This window comes from Dipodomys spectabilis, unplaced genomic scaffold (assembly GCF_019054845.1).
Source record: "Dipodomys spectabilis isolate Male_0828 unplaced genomic scaffold, ASM1905484v1 ptg000140l, whole genome shotgun sequence".
Taxonomy (NCBI): Eukaryota; Metazoa; Chordata; class Mammalia; order Rodentia; family Heteromyidae; genus Dipodomys; species Dipodomys spectabilis.
The window spans coordinates 3,357,815-3,378,739 of NW_024870817.1; the positions used below are offsets into that span (position 1 = coordinate 3,357,815).

Here is a 20,925-nt window from a genome sequence, read left to right on the forward strand (position 1 = left end):
AAACAGAGCAAGACAAACATTTCATGTAATTTCACAGCATTACAGCCAATCTTTTCTTACTCATGGAGCTCTGGTGGTGCCAGGCCGACTCCGCTGGCTCCAGGTTATGCCCTTTCTGGCTCTTTCACTTCCCACAAATTTTAAGAAGACATTTTACCTTCACTGCTAGTACTATACTCAAGAAAAAAGCCTTAGTCTTCTCAATTTCTTAAAACCTTCTCTGTGCGGAAAACATACTGATGGCATTAACACAGTGTTTTCCTCTATGTAATTTCCTAAGAGTGACACTCCTATTTTATAATTTTATATACATAAAATATCATCATTCATTTTTAAATTATGATGGTTAAATCTTCCCCTGTGTTGGTATCAAAAACAGTGACATAATGATATATGTGTACTATATATAATATGCAAATATATATGATATAACAAAACTCACATAGTTAATGCATCATACTAAGCAGAGGATATTCTTATTCTTTACATATTGTTTGGAGTACACATTCAGGATGAAGTCGTGCTATAGGACCTGGTTAGACATTAAGCCACTCCTATGGTAAGGCAGGCACGTACAAATCAACATTAACTCAGTCCTGTCTTGAGAGTATAAGGGGACATGAGACTGACAGATATAAAAAGAGTTGGTTAACATGGTGTTTCTTGTGGAATCTGAAAATGTAGCTGTACAGACAATATTATACCATTTTGAAAAGAAAAGAAAAGAATCCCACAATCCCATATTTCTGCTTTATTCTTTTTCCTTACAAGTGTGTTTCTTGGAAACATACAAGTGAACACAAATTTATATGTGCTCTAAATGACATTCTGTTATATTTTTAATATATATTATGTATATATTTACATATATTAAACAAACATTAATTTTCCAGTTTTTCATATTAATAGTTTTAATAATGCACAAGTGACTGTGAGACATGTTATTTTATTGTTTCAGTGAGATCTGATACTTTTTTAAGTGTTTCTTTACTATTCTAAGTCATGTGTAGCTTGAGGGATTAGACAATATCTAATGGTACTTACTGCCTGAATCACATAAGTAAAACTTTTCATAATGTTTTTATTTTGTTAAAATAAGTGCTATGTATTTCAGTACGAGTCATCTTTCAACCTGAAGTACAGACTCTTTTTTTCCTCAAAAGGAGGTAAAATGGCTCAAGATTCTCATCTGTACCTTACAGTAACAACAAATAAAACAAATAAACAAAAATATACTTACATATTAAAATAAGTATGTTATTCCCCATATATTCAGCACAAATTATAAAACAAAATTAACTTAACGTCAGTAGGAAATAGTCGTTGCAACAAGATGTTATTGAAATACTAGTACATCTTATTTTTTCCAAGAGCTCAGTGGTATTTATGAGTACTATACAGCTAAAAAAAATTAGGTTGAGAGAAGCCCACTCTCATAGCAGGATAGAGATTTGGGTTGAGCAAGTGTGAGTGACAAACTGCTGTGGCTGTGATGCTGAAGGAAAGTCTTCTTGGCATTTAAAAATTATATTTGTATCAGTGCTATGGTAGTGAGTATCATAGAATCTGATGTTCCATTGACACTGACACAAATAAGCTCATTTGTGTGGCGAGTATTGGGGTGGTGTGTGTGGGGGGGATTTGGTATTGGAATTTGAACTCAGGGCTAGACAAGCACTCTACCACTTGAGATAAAACTTACTTCTTTTTGTTTTTGTTATTTTGTTAAATATGCTTTTCCCTTTTCCCCTGAATTTTCTAAAACCCTAATCCTCCTTTCTACACTACCTTTGTAGCTATCATGACGGACTTATACCCCTACTCCAGCTTTTTATTGGTTAATATGGGTTCTCTTGAAAGTTTTACCCAGATGGCCTTGAATCACAGTCCTTCTGATGTCTGCCTCCGGAGTAGCTAGGATACAATCTGTGTGCTTGGCTTCACATGTTAAGATTTTTTTTAAGAGAAGAAAGAGTTTTTGTTCCTTACAAACATTATGCCATTATTTCCAAGAAAACCTTATTTCAGCACATGGGAGTTAACAATTTAAGATTAGGTTCTGTTCCAAAGATGGGAAACTATCTGAGTATAACTCAAAGTATACTTTATTATAAAAAGAAGTGTTATTTAGAAATTAGGTTCTTGGCTGGCTCACAGGTATTTATTTAACTGATAGTATATTTGACTATCATACTAATTATAATTTTTCAATTACATAAAATATACTTTCAACATGTTTTTTACAGAAGACTGCATTTCCTATCCCAAGAAGTATTTATGGACCCTTCTAACAGATGGGGCTTCTGCAGGAAAAAAAGCCTCAAAATGTATTTCATTGGTAAAGAAAGACATCATAGCTAGAATGAAATCTAATGTGTTGGGGAAGGCAATGTATCAGGTTACTTAGTAGAGAGACAACATTAAATTAGAACATTCAGGAAGGTGAATATAAGTCAGAAAGACACAGTAAAGAAGCCAACAGCCAAGAAGAAATCCGTTTAATATTTAAACTCCTTCTGAACCTGAGTGTGAATGCAGAATGCAGGTGGAGTTTGGCTAAATGCAGCTGGAGGAATAAACAAGCCCAACTTTGTTGCCTTAGGAACAGGGCCTATTCCTCATGCTAATGATTCTATAATAAAACAAGGGCCTCTAATGAAGTGCATAATCATCACAGGTAGAACAACAGGTGCCTGGAAGCATTTACCACTGTGTAATGGGTACAGACAATGATGGATGAATTTCTGAAGTGGCAGGTGTGGGCTACACATAAGCATGACATGAGCGTGAGTGTTTGAGACCTTGCTGGCACTGCAGAGCCTGCAGAGTCTGTCAAAGGCTTGTTCATAGTGAGGAAAATCAACTACCAGGCTCCCCTTATGGTTTCTAGTAGTGCTGTTTAAAATGAGTGGCACTTCTGATTACGAAGAGAAGAAAACAGATCACACAAGATACTGAAAGGCAGAATAACTTTATGAAAGTCAGCATAAGAGAAATCACAGTGGATACATGCTTGCATAAGATAACCTGCTTTCAAAATAAAAGTCCTGTGAGTAGGAATAAAGGAAGCAAAGGCAGTTGTGATTAGTGGACACAGGGTATGGGTAATTCTTCATTTGTTGTGTGTGGATAATAATTTGCACACATGACTTAAACAGTTCAGTTCTAGCATTAAAACCTTACCTCTAAAAGCACTGATATCCCCATAGTGTACTTGAAGTACGAAGTATTTGCTGCCAGTTTCTCCTCCAACTCTGAATCCAACACCTAAATTTTAGAAAAAAAAGATCAATTGATTTTTTTTTCTTCAAGAATCTCAGAAATAAAAATATGTAGAACATATAAAATTATATAATGCAAAACTAAAATAAACTAGGTAAGGATCTGAATTTCTATTAGAAATTTCTATTAGAAATACACAGTTGTATCTTGCTGTCTCAAAATTCTGATGGAATCAACTCACAGATCCCACTTTAGAATCAAAGTGATCACTTAAACTTGAGCCAGATATTTCATTCATTTTGGAATGAGTAATTTATTTTCTATTGATCACTTAACATATCTGTAAAACAGACCTTTTAGGAGCATGTAGGGGAATTACTTTTCTTCTTATTTAAAAACAGATTATAAGTTATAAAAATGACTTTAAGGAAGCCAGTATCTAATTTGATAACGGAGTCCAGTAAGTCTGAATTTTTTGAATCTGAAGGGTTGCTAGAAGTCTTACTGTTAATTGACATAAAGGTTGTTAATGGATTTTTTTAATCTACAGAGAAAATATTTAAAAGGTGAGAGAAAATTTTCTATCTGCTCTGAAAATGTAAAGAAACAAATGATTATCATATTAATGTTTTAAGTTGTTTGTTAATGGCTGTATGTTAAAGTAGAGAGAGAATTCGGAGATCCATTTAGAGCAATGCAAAACAGACATCAAGTAGTGATTCTGGCCTGATTTTGAAGGTAACATGGGGGCATGTACACGCAGGACTGTCTCTAAACCATAGCAGACCTTTTTCTGTAACAGCACCATGCACTCCCTCCAATATTAAGAAATGTCCAAGTGATATTAAGAGACTGGTAATTCAATTAGACAATGGAACAGTTTGAAGCTATGAACAGTTTAAAGGTGAAGTCAGGAAAGCAGCTGAAGTTTGGCAGCCTATTAAACAGCTAGGTTTCAGTACTGTTAAAACAATCTCTGTTTGCTGAAACAGCAATTTATTTAGCTTTCTTGGCTCCTGACCCACTCCTATTGTCAGGAACCAATGTGCCTTAGGCCAAAGGTGGCTTGAGGTATACTTGGTTATTTTCTAATTCAATCTGAATGGCTGTAAGGGCAAACTACTTACTAAAGTGAAGGAGAGAAAAAAACTAACCACCTAAATAAAACCTTTCAACAACAAAATGGGTAACACACACACTTTTAGTGTTAGAACTGCAGCAACTAAGACCATAAAAAACACCTTGGGAAACAGATAATTAACATAAGACATTTAAAGAGACGACTTGTGTACCTTTAGGGAGCCTGGTGGGGGGAGCATTTCTGGCCCAGGCATAGAGAATATTGGCTTTATCTTTACAGGTTCCTTCATCACAAAACCTGAAAGGAAAAAGTAGCTATCAAGAACATTAAGCAGTAAGATACATAAATCACCCCACATTGGGGAAGATATTTGAAAACAAAGTGTACCAACAGATTATTATGATTATAGTTTACCAATCCTGGGTAGACTAATGATTTATATTTTGTTATGCTTCTATGTGCACTTTGTGTATAAAAAGCAAGCAGAGACACTAGAAAACCAGTGCTAATGCAGTAGGATTCTGAAACTGAACAAAAATAGTATCCATATTTCCTTGGGGATCAACGTTGCTGTCAATGAAACTTTGGTCTCATGAACAAATACCTAATCCTCGGTAGGTAGAATACAATATCTCAATTAAGGAGTTCTTGATTTTTCTCATGTAATGCAAAACTTAGTTATTAAAATGTATGCATAAGACTAGGTGCTGGTGGCTCACATCTGTATTCTAGCTACTCAGGCAACAAATCTGAGGATCGTGGCTTGAAGCCAGCCTAGGCAAGGAAGTCTATGAGATTCTTCTCTCAAATTAACCACCAAAAAAATCCAGAAGTGGAGCTGTGGCGCAAGTGTGGAGTACGAACCTTGAGTAAACAAGCTCAGGGGTCAATGAGCAGGCCCTGAGTTCAAGCCCAAGGAGCAGTGCGTGCGCGCGCGCGCGCACACACACACACACACACACACACACACACACAACCAATTGTGAATACTGATGTGGTATTTATAAGTTGTTTTGTGTTTGCAAGGCATTTAATCTTACTGAGCCTTAGTTTTCTTCTGTAAAGCAGGGATAATTATACTTACCTCACAGAGCTAGTCTGTAAATCAAATGAGATGTAAGTGAAAACACTTTGTAAACTTCAAAGTGGTATGTGGAGTAACACACTGCTTAACTATAGTGACTTGAAAGATTCACTTGAAGAAAGAGTTGGATGGTGGAAAGGAACCAGACAGGAGACGGCTTCTGGAGTTCTAATGCAGGAAAACCACCTCCTAGTAACTGTGTATGTAAGTCTTGATGGCTTAGTTCCTTATAGAAGCCTCTCTTGATAGGCAGAATCAGGTGTCCAGCATGGTCATCAGGACATCTGGTAGATCCAATTACATACATGGTGAGTTGTCTGACTCCAAATCATGTTTATTTTTCTTAAACCCACTACAGCTTTTAGTTTGTGCTGTTCTAGAATTACAGTTGCTCAGCATAATTTTAGGCTATATGTTTACGTTGTTTTTAAATACCTGTGTTTTGAGAAATGGCAACTAAGCAAGGTCAGAGGTAAGAAGTTAGGCAGGTGTGAAAAGCTTGAAGACTGTCTAGGGCTAGTAGCTGGCTCACACAGGAAAAAGCATAGACTGCCTACCGCCTAGAAAGGGAAGTGAAGACAGACTGTAATGGCTTCCTAAAGAAGTCAGAACCTGAAGCCACACACCTGGGAAATGCCTTGCTCATCAATATGATAACCATTGGTAAGATATAACTTCCTACCTGGAGGCAGGCGCTCTCACCATATTTCTGGCATGTAGCCAGAGGGCCCAGACTAATTCAGACATGAATTAAGAGAGGAAGGGCCCAGAAATAAGAATCCCCAATGTCCTGCTTTAATAAATGCTCTTGCTTCCAAAAATCAGGCTGCAGAAAGAGATCATGTCATTTTAATGGAGAACATGTCAAGCAGTGGTTTCTTGGTGTTCACTGTCAAGTACAATATACGATAATGAAGGATCATTATCATGTGAGAACTGTGCATTGGAACGAATGTCTGTGACGTCCTCATGAAAATTTGCGTTAAAAGGCTCAGGATATTGGACAGTGACCAAAAGCAGCATTTTCCTTCTTGGTTTCACTCTATCATAGTTAAAGAAAAGATGTCAGAAGCAATGAACTTTGTGACTCTCTGTTGTGAGCTACTCAAACTTAAGGTCTGAGTGGCAATTTTCACCGCTTTCAACGAAGATCACAAATGTGTAAGTGCCTAACATCATCGTGATGATAGACTTAGGTTAAACAAGATAATTGGTTCCTCTGATATGGAAGTCAATTTTCAGTATAGGGCTAGGAAGAATCAAAATGAGATGTAACAGAGAATACAGGTTTTGTGAATATTTCTAAACTATGTACTTGATTATGTCATTTTCTGGCTCAAAATTCTTCAAATGCTTCCAAAATGCCAATAAAATAAAACCTAAACACTGTAGCATAGCAAATCAAGATTTTTACAATCCTAGACCTTATTAAACATCCAAACAAAACCACTGTAATCAGGCCGACTTGCTGCCAGTTCCTAATCTGTCCCTTCTTCCTGCTCAATTTGCCTGAGATTCCCCTTCAAGCACTCTGAAATATTTTTTTACCCACATTCTCTTTCAAGATTCAGTTCTGTTTGCTGACTCTATCCCACACAACCTCTTTTCTTTAACCTAAGTACGTACACCAAATACAAGCTCACTCATCCAATTCTCCAACTAAACTCAGAGTACTTTGATGTTTGGGGTCATATGATCCACCTTCTATTCACAGAATCTGAAGAACTGCTTGGCGTTTAGTAAATATTCAGCAAATACAGAGTGGAGTACATTTCTTTTCTTTTCTTTTTTGTCTGTCGTGAGGATTGAACTCTGGGCCTGGGCGCTATTCCTCAGCTCTTTAGCTCAAGGCGAGCACTCTACCACCTGAGCTACAGCACTACTTACTGGAGTTCATTTCTATGCTAGCTTTTTTCCCTTTCTGTGTACATAAACCTAAGGAACTCAATTGACTAAGACTGTACTGCATTGTCATATAGAAAAATAATTTTTAAAATACTTGAGAATAAAGGTGGACACCTGTTGTAATCCTAGCTACTCTGATGAGATTTGAGGATTGAAGCCAGCCTGGGCAGGGAAGTATGTGAGACTCTTATCTCCAATTAACCATCCAAAAGCCAGAAGTAGAGCTATGGCTCAAGTGGTAAAAGCATCAGCCTTGAGTGCAAAAGCTATGTTCAAGCCCAAATACCAGCACAGAGAAAAAGAGATTATTAAAACATAAATATTATTCCATGTGTACTATTATTTTCCTGATATTTACATAAACAATTCTTTGTATATTAAGTCTCTTAAGAACACTGCAATATGGGTTTTACTTTAAAACTGAATAAGCTCAAAGTGTCAGATAAGTTTAAAGTACCTAGAGGCGAGCCACGATTCAAAGATCTGTCTGTCATACTCTTTTTATGTCAATGATTTATAGAAAGAGAATATTAAATGAATATAAGGCTTGATTAATTCTATCATATCTGAAGTTGCAATTTGTCCAAACAATTCTAAAATAAAATTTTAGGTGACTAAATTGTTCCACTTGTTCACAAAGAGACCATTATTTTGTATTCTTTTATCACATCTGGCATAACAAGACTTTCAAAAGCAAACTTTCTTTAAAAATTTTTGTTTTATATAAATATATGTATATAGATGCATATATGTGTTTATTTAAATGTATTAAACTCTAGACTGAGTAAAGAAGGACTCACTGAAAGATAATAGTATCAAAATATTAATTCCAAAACTTAATGGAGGGGGGATAAGAGAAAAGAAAATAAACAAGAGACCAGAAAAAAATGACCAAGAGTAGATAACACAACCGAGCAGTAAAGCATACCTGGTTAAGACCCTGTGTCTCTTTATTTTCATATTTCTATTTTAAATGAAAATGCCATCATATTCTCTCTATACAAAATGACTGAGACAGTATTCTATACTTTGGCTTTCCTTAAGAATGTTCTCCAAAAACTACAGGAGATTTTTTTTTTTTTTTTTACTTTTCTTGTTCCTAAGGAGTCTTATGACAGGAAAGGAATGTAACTCTTGATCAATAGGATTATATAATTGCAGGCTTCGTCAACCTGGCTTCTTGTTCTTATTATTGGAGCAGCTTCTCCTAAAGCCTCCTTCAATGAAGTCAATTAAATTGTGAAAGATATTCATATAACTTCCTTTTACATGAATATTGTTAATATTTATGCAAAAATAGTTAACCCCTGAAAATGACAACGTTCTGGATTCTTGGGCCCTTCCTCTCTCTCACTGCTATGACAGGATTGTTGTTTTTTGTTGTTTGTTTTTTGTGGGTTTTCTTTCTTTCTTTTTTCTTTTCTTTTTTTTTTTTTTATTTGCCAGTCCTGGGGCTTGAACTCAGGGCCTGAGCAATGTCCCTAAGCCTCTCTCTCTCTGTGCTCAAGGTTAGCACTCTACCAGAGTGCCACTTCCAGCCTTTTCTGTGTATGTGGTACTGAGGAACCGAATCCAAAGCTTCATGCATGCTAGGCAAGCACTCTACCACTAAGTCACATTCCCAGTCCCCCAGGATTGTTTTATGTTTGTGCCAAACACTGAAAAGCACTAGCCTGTCACTGTGAATTATCTAAATAAAGCATGATTAACTATTAAAGTAAGTCTCTGTTTTTATCTGTTAGAGGTTCCTAAGGCAAGATCATAACAGATCGATCTTACTTCTTTGAGCTAAATAAAGAAATAAAGTAGTCATGTGTTCAAGAAAAGCTTGCATTTCTATAAATTCCAAATGTAATACACTAGGGAATCTAACAAAACCACAGCCGCCAAAAATTAACATAAAGTTAAAGTTTGTTGAAAAACACAACATAAAATCAATGATATAAGTGAAATGCCTTTACCTCTCAATATTGCAATTTTTATGAGTTCGGTATCCAAATATCATTCAGTGTTCAGTAAGCTAACTGAACACTTTCCCCAATCAGATAATACTATGTGAACTTCAATAAAATGGGCATGAATTAACATAGTAATTAGAGGTATACCTAATTAGGAAGCTAAATAAGAATGTTGATTAAGAAGAACTAGCCTGGTAAATAGCATAAACTGCAAGTACCCACCTCCTTGCTCACCCCAATGAGATTAGAAAGGCAATAAAGTCCCTAAGATTAGAGGGGGTAAAGCACAAATTCTTAGTGCCTAACAAAGTGTTTAGCACAGAGTGAGTGGCTAATAAATCCTTTATTAGTAACTGAATAAAGGTAACAGCTAACACTACTATATGTTGTCACTACTGCAAACTTGTTAGTTAAATCACCTTGCTTATTCTTTATGAAGGTCCCCAAAAGGCAGGTTCAAGATTAATAGTCCTTCTTTTTGGTGAGGAAATAGAGACGATTTAAATAGTTTATCAATCATGTATTATAACTACCAAGAAGTCTAACTCAGATTTCAACCCAAGATGTTCTGGTTTCAAAGTTCTGACTAGATGCATCCACAACTATTCTGTTTAACACAAATACTAACTAGGCTTGTAAGGAAAGAATAATGTTCAAAATCATAGTGTTTGTTTCCATTAAAATTGCCAAAATGTTTACAGTTATGGGCTTCCCTTTTCTTAAAATCAGCACTAGTCTGGAAAGAATCACCAGTCTAATTCACACACCTAAAAATTGTTAGCCAACCTGCGCGCCAGTAACTGTCTCCTGCAGTCCTACCTACTCAGGAAGCTGAGATCTGAGAAATAATGGTGAGAAGCCATCGGGGTGGAAAAGTTCAGGGAATTCTTATCTCCAATGGACCACCCAAAAGCTGGAAGTAGAGCAATGGAGCTGTGGCTCAAGTAAAAGAGTGCTACCCTTGAGCAAAAAACTCAGGGACAGTGCCCAGGCCCTGAGTTCAAGCATCAGATCTGGTGCAAAAAATTAAAAATATTAACTAAGATCTTATTCACTGGTGGCTACAAGTTAGAAGGAAATCCCAACTTCATTTTAGTGCATTAATACAGCTTACTATTTCAATAATATACAAATATAATATAGCTCTATTAGCAATAAAATAAGACAGCTATTCCAAGATAACATATTAGAATTACTATTTCAACATATGTAATAAATATAATTAATATAGTATCATTAACATACTATACCAAAATGACATAAATAATATTATATAGCTCTGTTAATCATACAAATGCTGAAATGAAACATGGATGCAGTTAATTTTGGTCCAACAGAAATGTGTTTAAATTATGCTAATGCACTCAAATATGCATTTTATAGTGCTTAAAACAAAGGGTATACATTTCTGATACTGTGGGTTTATTTATTAGTATATAATATATGGTTAACTTTAGGAATTTTGTGACAGAAGCAAAGTGGATGACTGCAGAAGACACTTTGAATCTTGCTATCAAGTATACAGATGATGACAGGTAGCTAAGATATGGAGAGCAGACATATAGACAGCATATGCACATACCATTCTCCACTACCATCACAGGAGAGGCAATAAAGCTGAAACATTTTTGTAATATCATTTCAAAATATCATTTAAATAAGTAACCAAGCAGCATCTCACACAGGTGTGCTCTCTCTCTCTCCCTCTCTCTTTCTCTCTCTCTCTCTCTCTCTCTGTGTCAGTCTCTGTGTACGTGTGTGTTTAGCTATTGCTTTCTCCTTGTCAGCATCTGTAACCCTGTGGAGATGCTGCATTTAAAAAGACACAGCAGGAGGCTAATAAATAGGAGCAGTTGAAAGGGATTGAAACTGAAGTCTCATAGGATGGTAAAGTACTGATGCTTTAGCTGGAGAATGACTAAGTCAGAACAGCTGGAAACAGCCTCATTTAACCAGCTGGTACTTTTCTTTTGGAAAAACTTCAGTCTGAAAAAGTCATCTTTTATTTTTAAAGATCAATTGGTTATAAGTGTCATTAAAATAGTTTTAAAATCAAATATTAATTACAAGAACTAAAACTATCTTTTGCTATTGCACAAAACAGCACACCAAAGTACAAGGCTAGACACAAAATAATCCTACTTTGTGGTAAAATGTTGGTGAAGTTTCCCAGTCCCTCCATTCTAGTTTATATCACTCAATGTTTTGTTTGTTTAATGGTTGGTTGGGTTTGACTGAAGGCCTGAATGATGTCTCTAAGCTTTTTTGGTTCAAGGTGAATGCTCTTCCACTTGAGCCACACCTCCAGATTTTTAATGGTTCACTGGAGAAACTCTTATTGACTTTCCTGCATGGGCTGGCTTCAAACTTGGATCTTTAGATCTCACCTTCCAGAATAGCTAGGATTACAAGCATGGACCATTGGCATGTGCCTTTACTCTTTTTTATTTCATAATGTTTAAACTTTTTATTTTTATTTTTCTAGTGCTGGGATTTGCACTCAAGGTTTCACATTTGCTTGGCATGTTTGGTTTACTTGCTCAGCTGATACTCTACCACATGTGCCATACTTCCAGTCTTCCTTTTTGCTGGTTATATTTGGAGATGGAATCTCCTGACTTTTCTTCACAGCCTACCTTTGAACTGTGATCTTTCGTATCAGCCTCTTAAGTAGTCAGTGTAAACCACTGGCAACAGGCTAGAAAGTGTTTGATTTTTTTTTTAAACTAACACACAAAAGTATAGAGCTTGAACATATGAATGGAGTACCAATGTTTGGTTCAGGTATAGACTCCACCATGTTTAAATCAGTTAAACATATTTATCTTCTAAAATAGCCACACATTTCTCACTTCCTTTCAAATTTTTTCTGCTAACTTGTTGTAGGTATACCACAAGTTGATATACACATCCCCCAATGGTCAATTACTCATATGTCATCTTAAAAAAAAAAGAACTTTTAGAATGAAATAAAATATTCATAGGATAAAATACCACAAATCTGAATTTCCAAGATCTCATAAAAATTTATTTATTTATTTTTTTAGTGGAGAGGCACAATAGATTTTTATGTTTAAATTGCCTCATTTTCCATTTCTCTCCTTTAATAAAAACAGAAAAGAGGGGATGAGGTTGTTGCTCATGTGGCTCAGTGGATACCATTTGCATCTCACAAGGCTGTGGGTCCAATCCCCAGCACGACACACACACACACACACACACACACACACACACACACACACACACATGCACACAAACACACACACACACACACACATGCACATACACACACACACACACAGAAGAAATGAGAAAAAGGAAAGTAAACTAAAAGCACCTTAGGACTCATGGTTCATCTTCAATCAACAAATAACAATCTGGCTCTACAAGCACAAAGAAATACCAGCATATCATGTTCTACGTAGCAGTCTCAATGTATGTCTCCCCATTGTTCCCTAGATTTGGTTAATTATCTCCTCCTTTAAAGACCTGTTTAAGATGTCAGGGTCCCAAGGACAGGTACTAGTGCCTTCTTTACATGGGTCAGCAGACCCTCTGCTTTCCCATCAGCTGGTCCTTATTTGCAGTCTCTGGAGATATGTTAATTTGGAATTGAGCATCAGCTCACTCAAACTATAAAGGGACCACCCCACGGTATATTAAAAGGTTCACATCAATGTATGCAATTTAAGTGCACATGCATATAATTAACTAGACACATTACCAGTGTGAGCTGCTAATTTGGAATGAGACACAAAAGACTGGAATGCGCACAGAGAAAAACACTTTAAAATTAAAATGACTACATAATGAAAACTGCTTCCTGCTGTGTCTACTATTTTCATGTAAACTTAATATAACTGTAAATATATTTTAATGAACAGTAGAAAAAGGCAATTACACAGAGCAAAGGAGGGCAGCATTACAGTGAAACATCATCAAAATAGATCTTTGCCTTCATAATAAAAGTGCTGCCTGAAGACAAGAGGATGAATTATAGCTTCATAATTTCAAGGGAAAACTGTTTTCTATATTATAGATGCATACATATTATCAGCCAGCTAGCAATGAAAGCAGAACACTCAAGTGAAAGGAGTGTGTGTGTGTGTGTGTGTGTGTGTGTGTGTGTGTAGGTCACGGAATCCCAATTGACAGAAAAGCAGAAATCCATGCTTGACATTTTAGTATTAAATATCTTATTAGTTTTTTTCTTGTGTCATTAAAAATTTTGGAGTCCATGAATCTTTCCCCAGAGCATAAGTAAATTCTTAATATTCTTTAACATAGAAAATTTATAGGTTTCATACCCAAAACCATATGTGGATGTGTTAGAATCTTCATTTGAAAGCTGTTTATGTCTTGAAACAATTGAAAAATAGAGTCACACTGGAAAATCAGTGTGATAAACTTCATGGCTCAATTTTTCTAGAAAAAGAATTCTTTTAGGAAAAGAAACTTTTGACATTGATAGAATTGTGTTATTAGTATTCTAATTCAAGGGACGGATAGGAGTCCAAGTCATTGGAACACTTCTGGGGACTGAGTGTGGGAAGTTCTGTGGGAGGGGAATGAGAGAAAAATCTCATGAAGCAACCTGAAAGTTTAGTCCATGAAATACCCCAAGGGATCTAGTTCTTTAGAGGAGTCACAAATTCAGTTAAATATGTAAAGAAATAATCTATATAAGCTTTAGATGCAATGCAACATGGTACTGAAAAATTAAAGCCACTAGAAGAGTTTTATTTAATTCATGTTTCCTAGATGGCATGTTGAACAGATCCTACATTTACTTTTGAATATTAAATAGAGACTGTTCTTGGTTCAATGATAAATAATAGTTTCAATTATTTTCCTTGCTTTATGGTTATGAAGAGAATCATTACAAATCTACAGATTATATAGGAATACTGGCTACCAGACAGGTATTTTAAATTATATTTAGCACAATACGGGTGCAGTGTTGTTAAGAATTCAAATTACTTAATGATGCAGCTATGGGCAAAAGTCCAGTGAGCTGTTTGCTTGGTGGGAGTCAATGCTTGCTTTTCCAATTTGACTCATCAATCGTAGGAGATGTAAAGTCACGAGCAGAGAGAGGTTTTATGAATGATTTGGCATAAATCTTGCACTGAAATGAAGAAAGTAACTCTGGTCCAAATAAGCTAACAGTGAATCCAGCCTGTGCCATGATGCCTTTGAAGTAATAATTTTAGCTAATAAATAAATATAGCAATTACTTCACTATTTCATTTGACTTTTCTCTGTGAAGTGGACCCTAAGATGGGGCCCAAGCTGGTCTGATTCCACTTTGAGCTTTGCCTTTGTTTTAGAGATTTTAGACTCAATGGGTCTAGTTCCTGGAATGAAAAAAATGCATCTGGTCCCCCTCCCCTTAACAACCTAATCCAGGCTTGATTGTGGAGTTGAAGACTGACCCATAAAACAGATAGGATGTAATCCGGCTCCAACTGTTGACACCACTTGCTTATGGTAAATCCTGCCTTTTGCACATGCTTATGGAAAACGTCATCTTTTGCCCACCAAAAGATAGACCTCGACTTACCCACTAAATTTGTGTGCCATTTTAAACCAACGTGATAGCCTGGTTTAAACAGCCATTACAGACAAACTGTAACCTCACTGGCCACCTGTGTGTGGTCTGGTACAATCCTTTGTGTGTGTTACGATCCCATTGGTCTCCTGCGTGTGATCAGGCTCGACCTCATGGATTTTGCCTTTAAAAACCAAAGAACAGGGGCTGCTCAGGGTTGCAGTATCAGCTCCGAGCCTGTGCTGCGCCTGTGCTGCGGCCCTGACCTGTCAGTGTAGGAACCTTCTCAATAAACTTGCTTCTTTGTTAACAACTTTGTTGCGGTAGGCTCTGTCACTTCGGTTCTGACGACTAGGTGGGCTTGCCTGCCTGAGTAGGGGTCTTCCTACTATACTTTGTATCACTTTTTTTTTCCCCAACTTGCAAGTTTTTCTGCTAGGACATTTTATAAATATAGTATTATACTTAGGAATGTTAGAAATTTAAAAGGGACAAAATAGAATTCTTATTTTGATAGGTCTTTATCCTGAGGACAGTAAATTTCACTTGACTGATGTCTTTCATGTAATTTTATTTTATTTTTGCCATCCTGGGGCTTGAACTCAAGGGCCTGAGCACTGTTCCTGAACTTATTTTTGCTCAAGGCTAGCACTCGAGCCACAGCACCACTTCCAGCTTTTTGTTTCTGTGGTGCTGAGGAATCAAACCCAGGGCTTCATGCATGCTAGGCAAGTACTCTACCACTAAGCCACATTTGCAGCCCATGTAATTTTTAACAGGATCACAATAGTATGCCATGCCAGAGCTGTTTTACTTCCTCAGTTATTCTCTTTAAATGAGGTTAAACTAAAGCAGATCTTAAATGCTTATATCCCTTTTCGCTATCTTTAATTATTCTAATCCAAAGGTAAATATTGCTAATTTCAAAAGAAATATTTTAAGCAAAAATTCAGAGAATGTAATTTGCTGAGTAAGATTCCGAAAAGGCTGCCAAACAGTAATCTTTTAATCCAGAAATTTTTTTTTTACAAAAATTTACTGAAGAGAACAAAACTGGGAATGTTGATACAAAAGAATATTAACTGTTTTGCTGACTCCAGTTTTACATAAATGCAATCATGTGAGCTACGTTCCTATGTGATCTGCCCCTTTCATCAAATAACTTAAGCCTATTAACAAATGCTTTGATGATACTTGGTCCATGGAGATTTCCACTAATTGCCCTGTGCTTTAACAGTGCCAAATACATATTACAATTGTTTATTACAAAAATGACTGGAAGCATTTGCTGTGTTGTGTGCCTTGCATCAGAATAATGACTATTAGGATACATAAAGAAAGGTCTATCGGTCTTCATGATTATGTAGAGACAGGCCATCAACACTGATCCTGTTTCAATGCAAAACAAAACATTCAGTCACTCTGGACTGTTAAATGTGTAACAATGATTCTTCCTATCAAGGAAAAGAATGTGAGGCTCAAAAAGCAGGGCTATTTCCAGAGATCACTAATCTTCAGGAGCACTAAAGATCAAAATGAAAGCAAAAGCATCAAGCTCAAATTACAATAAATTTTGGTAGAGTACAAAACACTTATTCTAGAAACTCCCTGGGATCTCCTACCATCCTATGGCAGTCATTGCAGTGGAGGTTTCTTGAATGTTCACATGATGTCATGAATGTTCAAGATTCATCTGATTGATTAAAATAATTTCTAAAATACAACAATTATGAACGGGAAACAGTGTAGTAAAACAGAAATTACTTTGATTTGGAACTGGACAATCTTAGATTAAATCTTGGTGTGACGCCCAACAGCTGTGTTTGCTAGAGCAAGTTACTAAATCTCTCTGAGCTTCAGACTTCTTAAAATGAGGATAAAGGACATTAGCATAATCTGAAATGGTTTGTCTAGATTGCCAAGCAGGGGCCAGGACAAAACAGAACAGAACCTCTGTGCTCTTTGGAGGAAACCATAAATTAAAAAAAGAAAAAAGGCAATTAATGAACAGGAGAGTAGCAACAATCTGAATTTTCAGGCTTTGTAGTGAAACCTTCTGCACTTGGATATGCTCTATATATCCAGCTTTTTAAATTCAGTGACAGTGAATGACACAGAGCGTGATGCCAATAAAAATGTTTTGTTTTTGTTGCTATTACTAGGATTTGAACTCAGGACCTTGATTCCTTCATTTGCTTGACTGGTGCTCTACCACTTGAGCTATGCATCAGCCTTTTGGGCAATTATTGTGAAGATGGAGTCTTACAGACTTTATTTCCTTGGCTGGCTTGAATAGTACTCTTCTATATCACTGTTTTAAACACAGACATGCACCAGGACTACTACTGTTTTATTGGTCTTTTTGAAAGAAGAAATGAGTAAATGACAATAAATAAATAAAACCTACAAAAAACCAGCAAAACACCACCTACCTACTTGTAAATAATTTATAAAGTGATTTTGCGGATATACTTGTTACTTGTAAAAAACACATATTTTCTATACCCCTCTGTCCTGTAAGCCCATTATCCTTACCAGTAACTTCCAGTGGATGAAGGCATATTGCATCCAAAAAGTAACATATGATGAACAGTATCCATGCTGGCTCGAGGCTTGAAGTCAACTGTTGTGAGAAAATGATACGTGAGTGTTAATACCAGTTACACTTCCTCTCATATGTCACAAAGAGACTACACACCTTTGAATAGAGGGAATACCTATGTATCAAAGATGTTTTGGTGCTCTAAGGACAGAATGACATGACTTTATAATTTGATTTAGTAGGATCATGGAAGACTACCTTTGTTTTTTTTTTAATTTTTATTTTTATTTTTTGTGAACATATTGTACAGAGGGGTTACAATTACATGGGCAAGATAATGAGTACATTTCTTATCAAGCATTGCAGCCTCCTCCTTTGTTTACCCTTCACATCCCTTCCCAGCCTCCCCTCGCCCCCCCACCCAATCCCTCCCCCCCCTGCACCAAAGTTGTAAAGTTCGTTTTTGACATGACAACTTGTACTTCTCATAGTTGCATCGGGTCCACCTGTATTGTTTTTCCCCATCTCCTCCACAAATTATACCGACATCAAATATAGTGAAAGCAGGGGTTGTACTGTGGGGGAGGGACATAAAAAGCTACAAAGAAATAATCTTATAAATGAGTTAGAAACAAATGCATGAAAGAAAAAAAACATTTAAATACTTATCTAAGGGTTCATTTTCCTAACATCACATTATCTGACCTTTCCTGCTTGACTCATACATATACTAGATATTGCAAATAAGGGAAACCATGGGACCTTTGTTTCTTTGGGCTTGGCTTACTTCACTTAATATAATTTTTTCCAAGCCTTTCCATTTCCTAACAAATGGGAAAATGTCATTCTTTCTGATGCAGGCATAGAATTCCACTGTGTATATATACCACATTTTCTTGATCCATTCATCTACTGAGGGGCACCTGTGTTGGTTCCATATCTTAGCTATTGTAAATAATGCTGCAATAAACATAGTTGTGCTAGTAGCTTTAGTGTGGTCTTGTTTGTAAACATTTGGGTAAATGCCCAAAAGTGGGATTGCTGGGTCATAGGGGAGCTCTATGTGAAGTCTTTTGAGGAACCTCCATACTGCTTTCCAAAGTGGTTGAACAAGTTTACATTCCCACCAACAATGAAGTAAGGTTCCCTTCTGTCCACATCCCCTCCAGCATCTGTTGTTGTTAGAGTTCTTGATTATAGCCATTCTAGCTGGGGTGAAGTGGTATCTCAATGTTGTTTTGATTTGCATTTCTTTTATGGCTAGGGAGGTTGAGCATTTCTTCATGTGTCTGTTGGCCATCCTTCTTTCTTCTTCAGAGAAATTTCTCTTCAAGTCTTTAGCCCACTTATTTATTGGGCAGTTGTTTCTTTGAGTTGGGGGATTTAATTTTTTGAGTTCCAAGTATATTTTAGATATGAGACCCTTCTCCGTTGTATGGCTAGTGAAGATCTTTTCCCAATCCGTGGGCTTTCTACTGATCTTGCTAGCTATGTCCTTTGCCATGCAGAAGCTCTGCAACTTCATGCAATCCCATTTGTCCAACCTTTCTTTGATTTGTTGGGTTTCTGGGTCTCCATTAAGAAAATTTCGGCCTGAGCCAGCGAGGCCTAGGGTTTCTCCTATTCCATCCTGTAATGTTTTCAGAGTGTCTGCTTTGACTCCGAGGTCTTTGATCCATTTGGAGTTGATTCTGGTGCAGGGTGATATATAAGTATCTAGTTTTAGTTTTCTACAAGTAGTTAACCAATTTTGCCAGCACCATTTACTGAAGAGGCTATCTTTCTTCCATTCTATTATTTTAGCTCCCTTATCGAAGATTAGTTGGCTATAGGTCTGTAGGTTCATTTCTGGGTTTTCAATTCTATTCCATTGGTCCTGAGGTCTGTTCTTATGCCAGTACCAAGCTGTTTTGATTACTATGGCTTTATAGTAGAGTTTGAAATTTGGTATTGATATTCCTCCAGCAGTGTTCTTTCCATTGAGGAGCGGTTTTGCTATTCAGGGAAGACCCCCTTTAAAATGGCAAGAGTGTTATATGGATATAAAATGAAAGCTCCAGGCTATGTATTCATGAAACCTTCCAGGTTTCAGTAGAGTGCTGAGCCCTTAAAACTACACAACAGTGCCAGAAAACAGAAGCCACAGTGAGTGGTCAAGACATGAGCAAAAGGACTTCCAACACAATTTTCCTCCCTAGAAATAACAGCAGGATTCATGTGCATTTGTATGGGAAAACAATGTGTCAGCAAATAAAAATGTAAGTGGAAATGTATCTTTGTGAAAATATAGATTTGAAATTATATCCTAGCTCATGAGCTTGGTGTACTTGTTAAAAAGATACTTAAACTTATGTGGTAGCATTTCTCCTTTAATTCTAAAAGCAGGTAGAAAGATTTAAAAAAAAAGGCATACGCCAGTGCAAAATCAAAATAGATACAATTTCTAAAAAAGGAAGTGTATTATTTAAGTCACTATTAAGGATGAGTTCCTCTGTTGGTATGGGTTTGTCATCCCTTTATGTCTTCTTGCAAAAAATATTGTCCAGGTGGCAGCTGTAGTTTGTGTCAGTAGTACATCTAAAACAATCTGAAGTCTCAAGTTGCATCTTTTTCTTCTGCATGACAAAATTAATAAAACATCCCTTATTGCTAGAATATGCATCTGAGGCCCAGGTATTTATCCAATTTAATAAGAAACAGTCTAAGAAACAGTCAGATAAGTTGATGTTAGGCAAAATGAACCCCAAGATACGGACTCAAATGGTTTTTCTTTCTTGCTATTGTTTCTAACATATTTATAAGATATTTCTTTGTTGCTTTGTATGTCCCTCCCCCACGGTATAACCCCTGCTTTCACTGTATTTGATGTCAGTATAATTTGTGGAGGGGAAGGGAAAAAACAAATTGTTTAAATAGGGATACAGATGGATCCATTGCAACAATGAGATGTACAAAACGTTATGTCGAAAAACGAACTTTACAACTTTGGCCCGGGGTAGGAGGGTCGGGGAGGCGGTGGGAGATGGGAAGGGACGGGAAGGGGAAACAAAGGAGGAGGCTACAATGCTTGATAAGAAATGTACTCATTACCTTGCCCATGTAATTATGACCCCTCTGTACGATATTTTCACAATTAAAAAAATAGAAAAAAAATATAAAGAAAATGTTCTGCATCAAGCTATATAGAACAGGATTTGCAAAGAAATCAGAGAGGAGGTGCCACCTTGACCTAGAACCTTCAAAAGAAATAAAAGCCTTCTATTTGTTACATTGACAAATAGCAGTCAATGCTGACAAACCAAATCTTGAGGTTATTTTACATCATTTAAAAAACCGACAAAGAGAGGAAGGCTGGAAAATGGACTTAATATAATGTGAGATTTGTTTTCTATCAACAAAGAATATAGTAGGACCACAGGATTGAAGATGTTTTGGAAGAAAAGAATAATTGGAAGTTGCAACATTTCATAGGTCACAGAAAATCATACTGTTAACAAGCAAGAGAGATTGGATGAAAAGGCAGACTATTCTCATGCTGAATGTCCTGTTTCATTCCTCTTGCCCACTATCCTTCTTGGAACA

The 20,925-nt window shown here is 36.4% G+C and overlaps 1 protein-coding gene across 10 annotated transcripts in view; it reads right to left on the reverse strand.

Moving 5' to 3' along the window:
• The window catches only part of Pam (peptidylglycine alpha-amidating monooxygenase), a 169,427-nt gene that overhangs the window by 95,532 nt on the left and 52,970 nt on the right, over positions 1-20,925 (reverse strand). For all 10 annotated transcript variants that reach the window (XM_042690741.1, XM_042690740.1, XM_042690738.1 and 7 more), the window contains exons 4-6: positions 17,337-17,424; positions 4,515-4,600; positions 3,184-3,267 (exon numbers count right to left, since the gene is read on the reverse strand). In XM_042690741.1, coding sequence (XP_042546675.1) covers positions 3,184-3,267; positions 4,515-4,600; positions 17,337-17,424 — 258 coding nt within the window. The remainder of the gene's footprint in view (positions 1-3,183; positions 3,268-4,514; positions 4,601-17,336; positions 17,425-20,925) is intronic.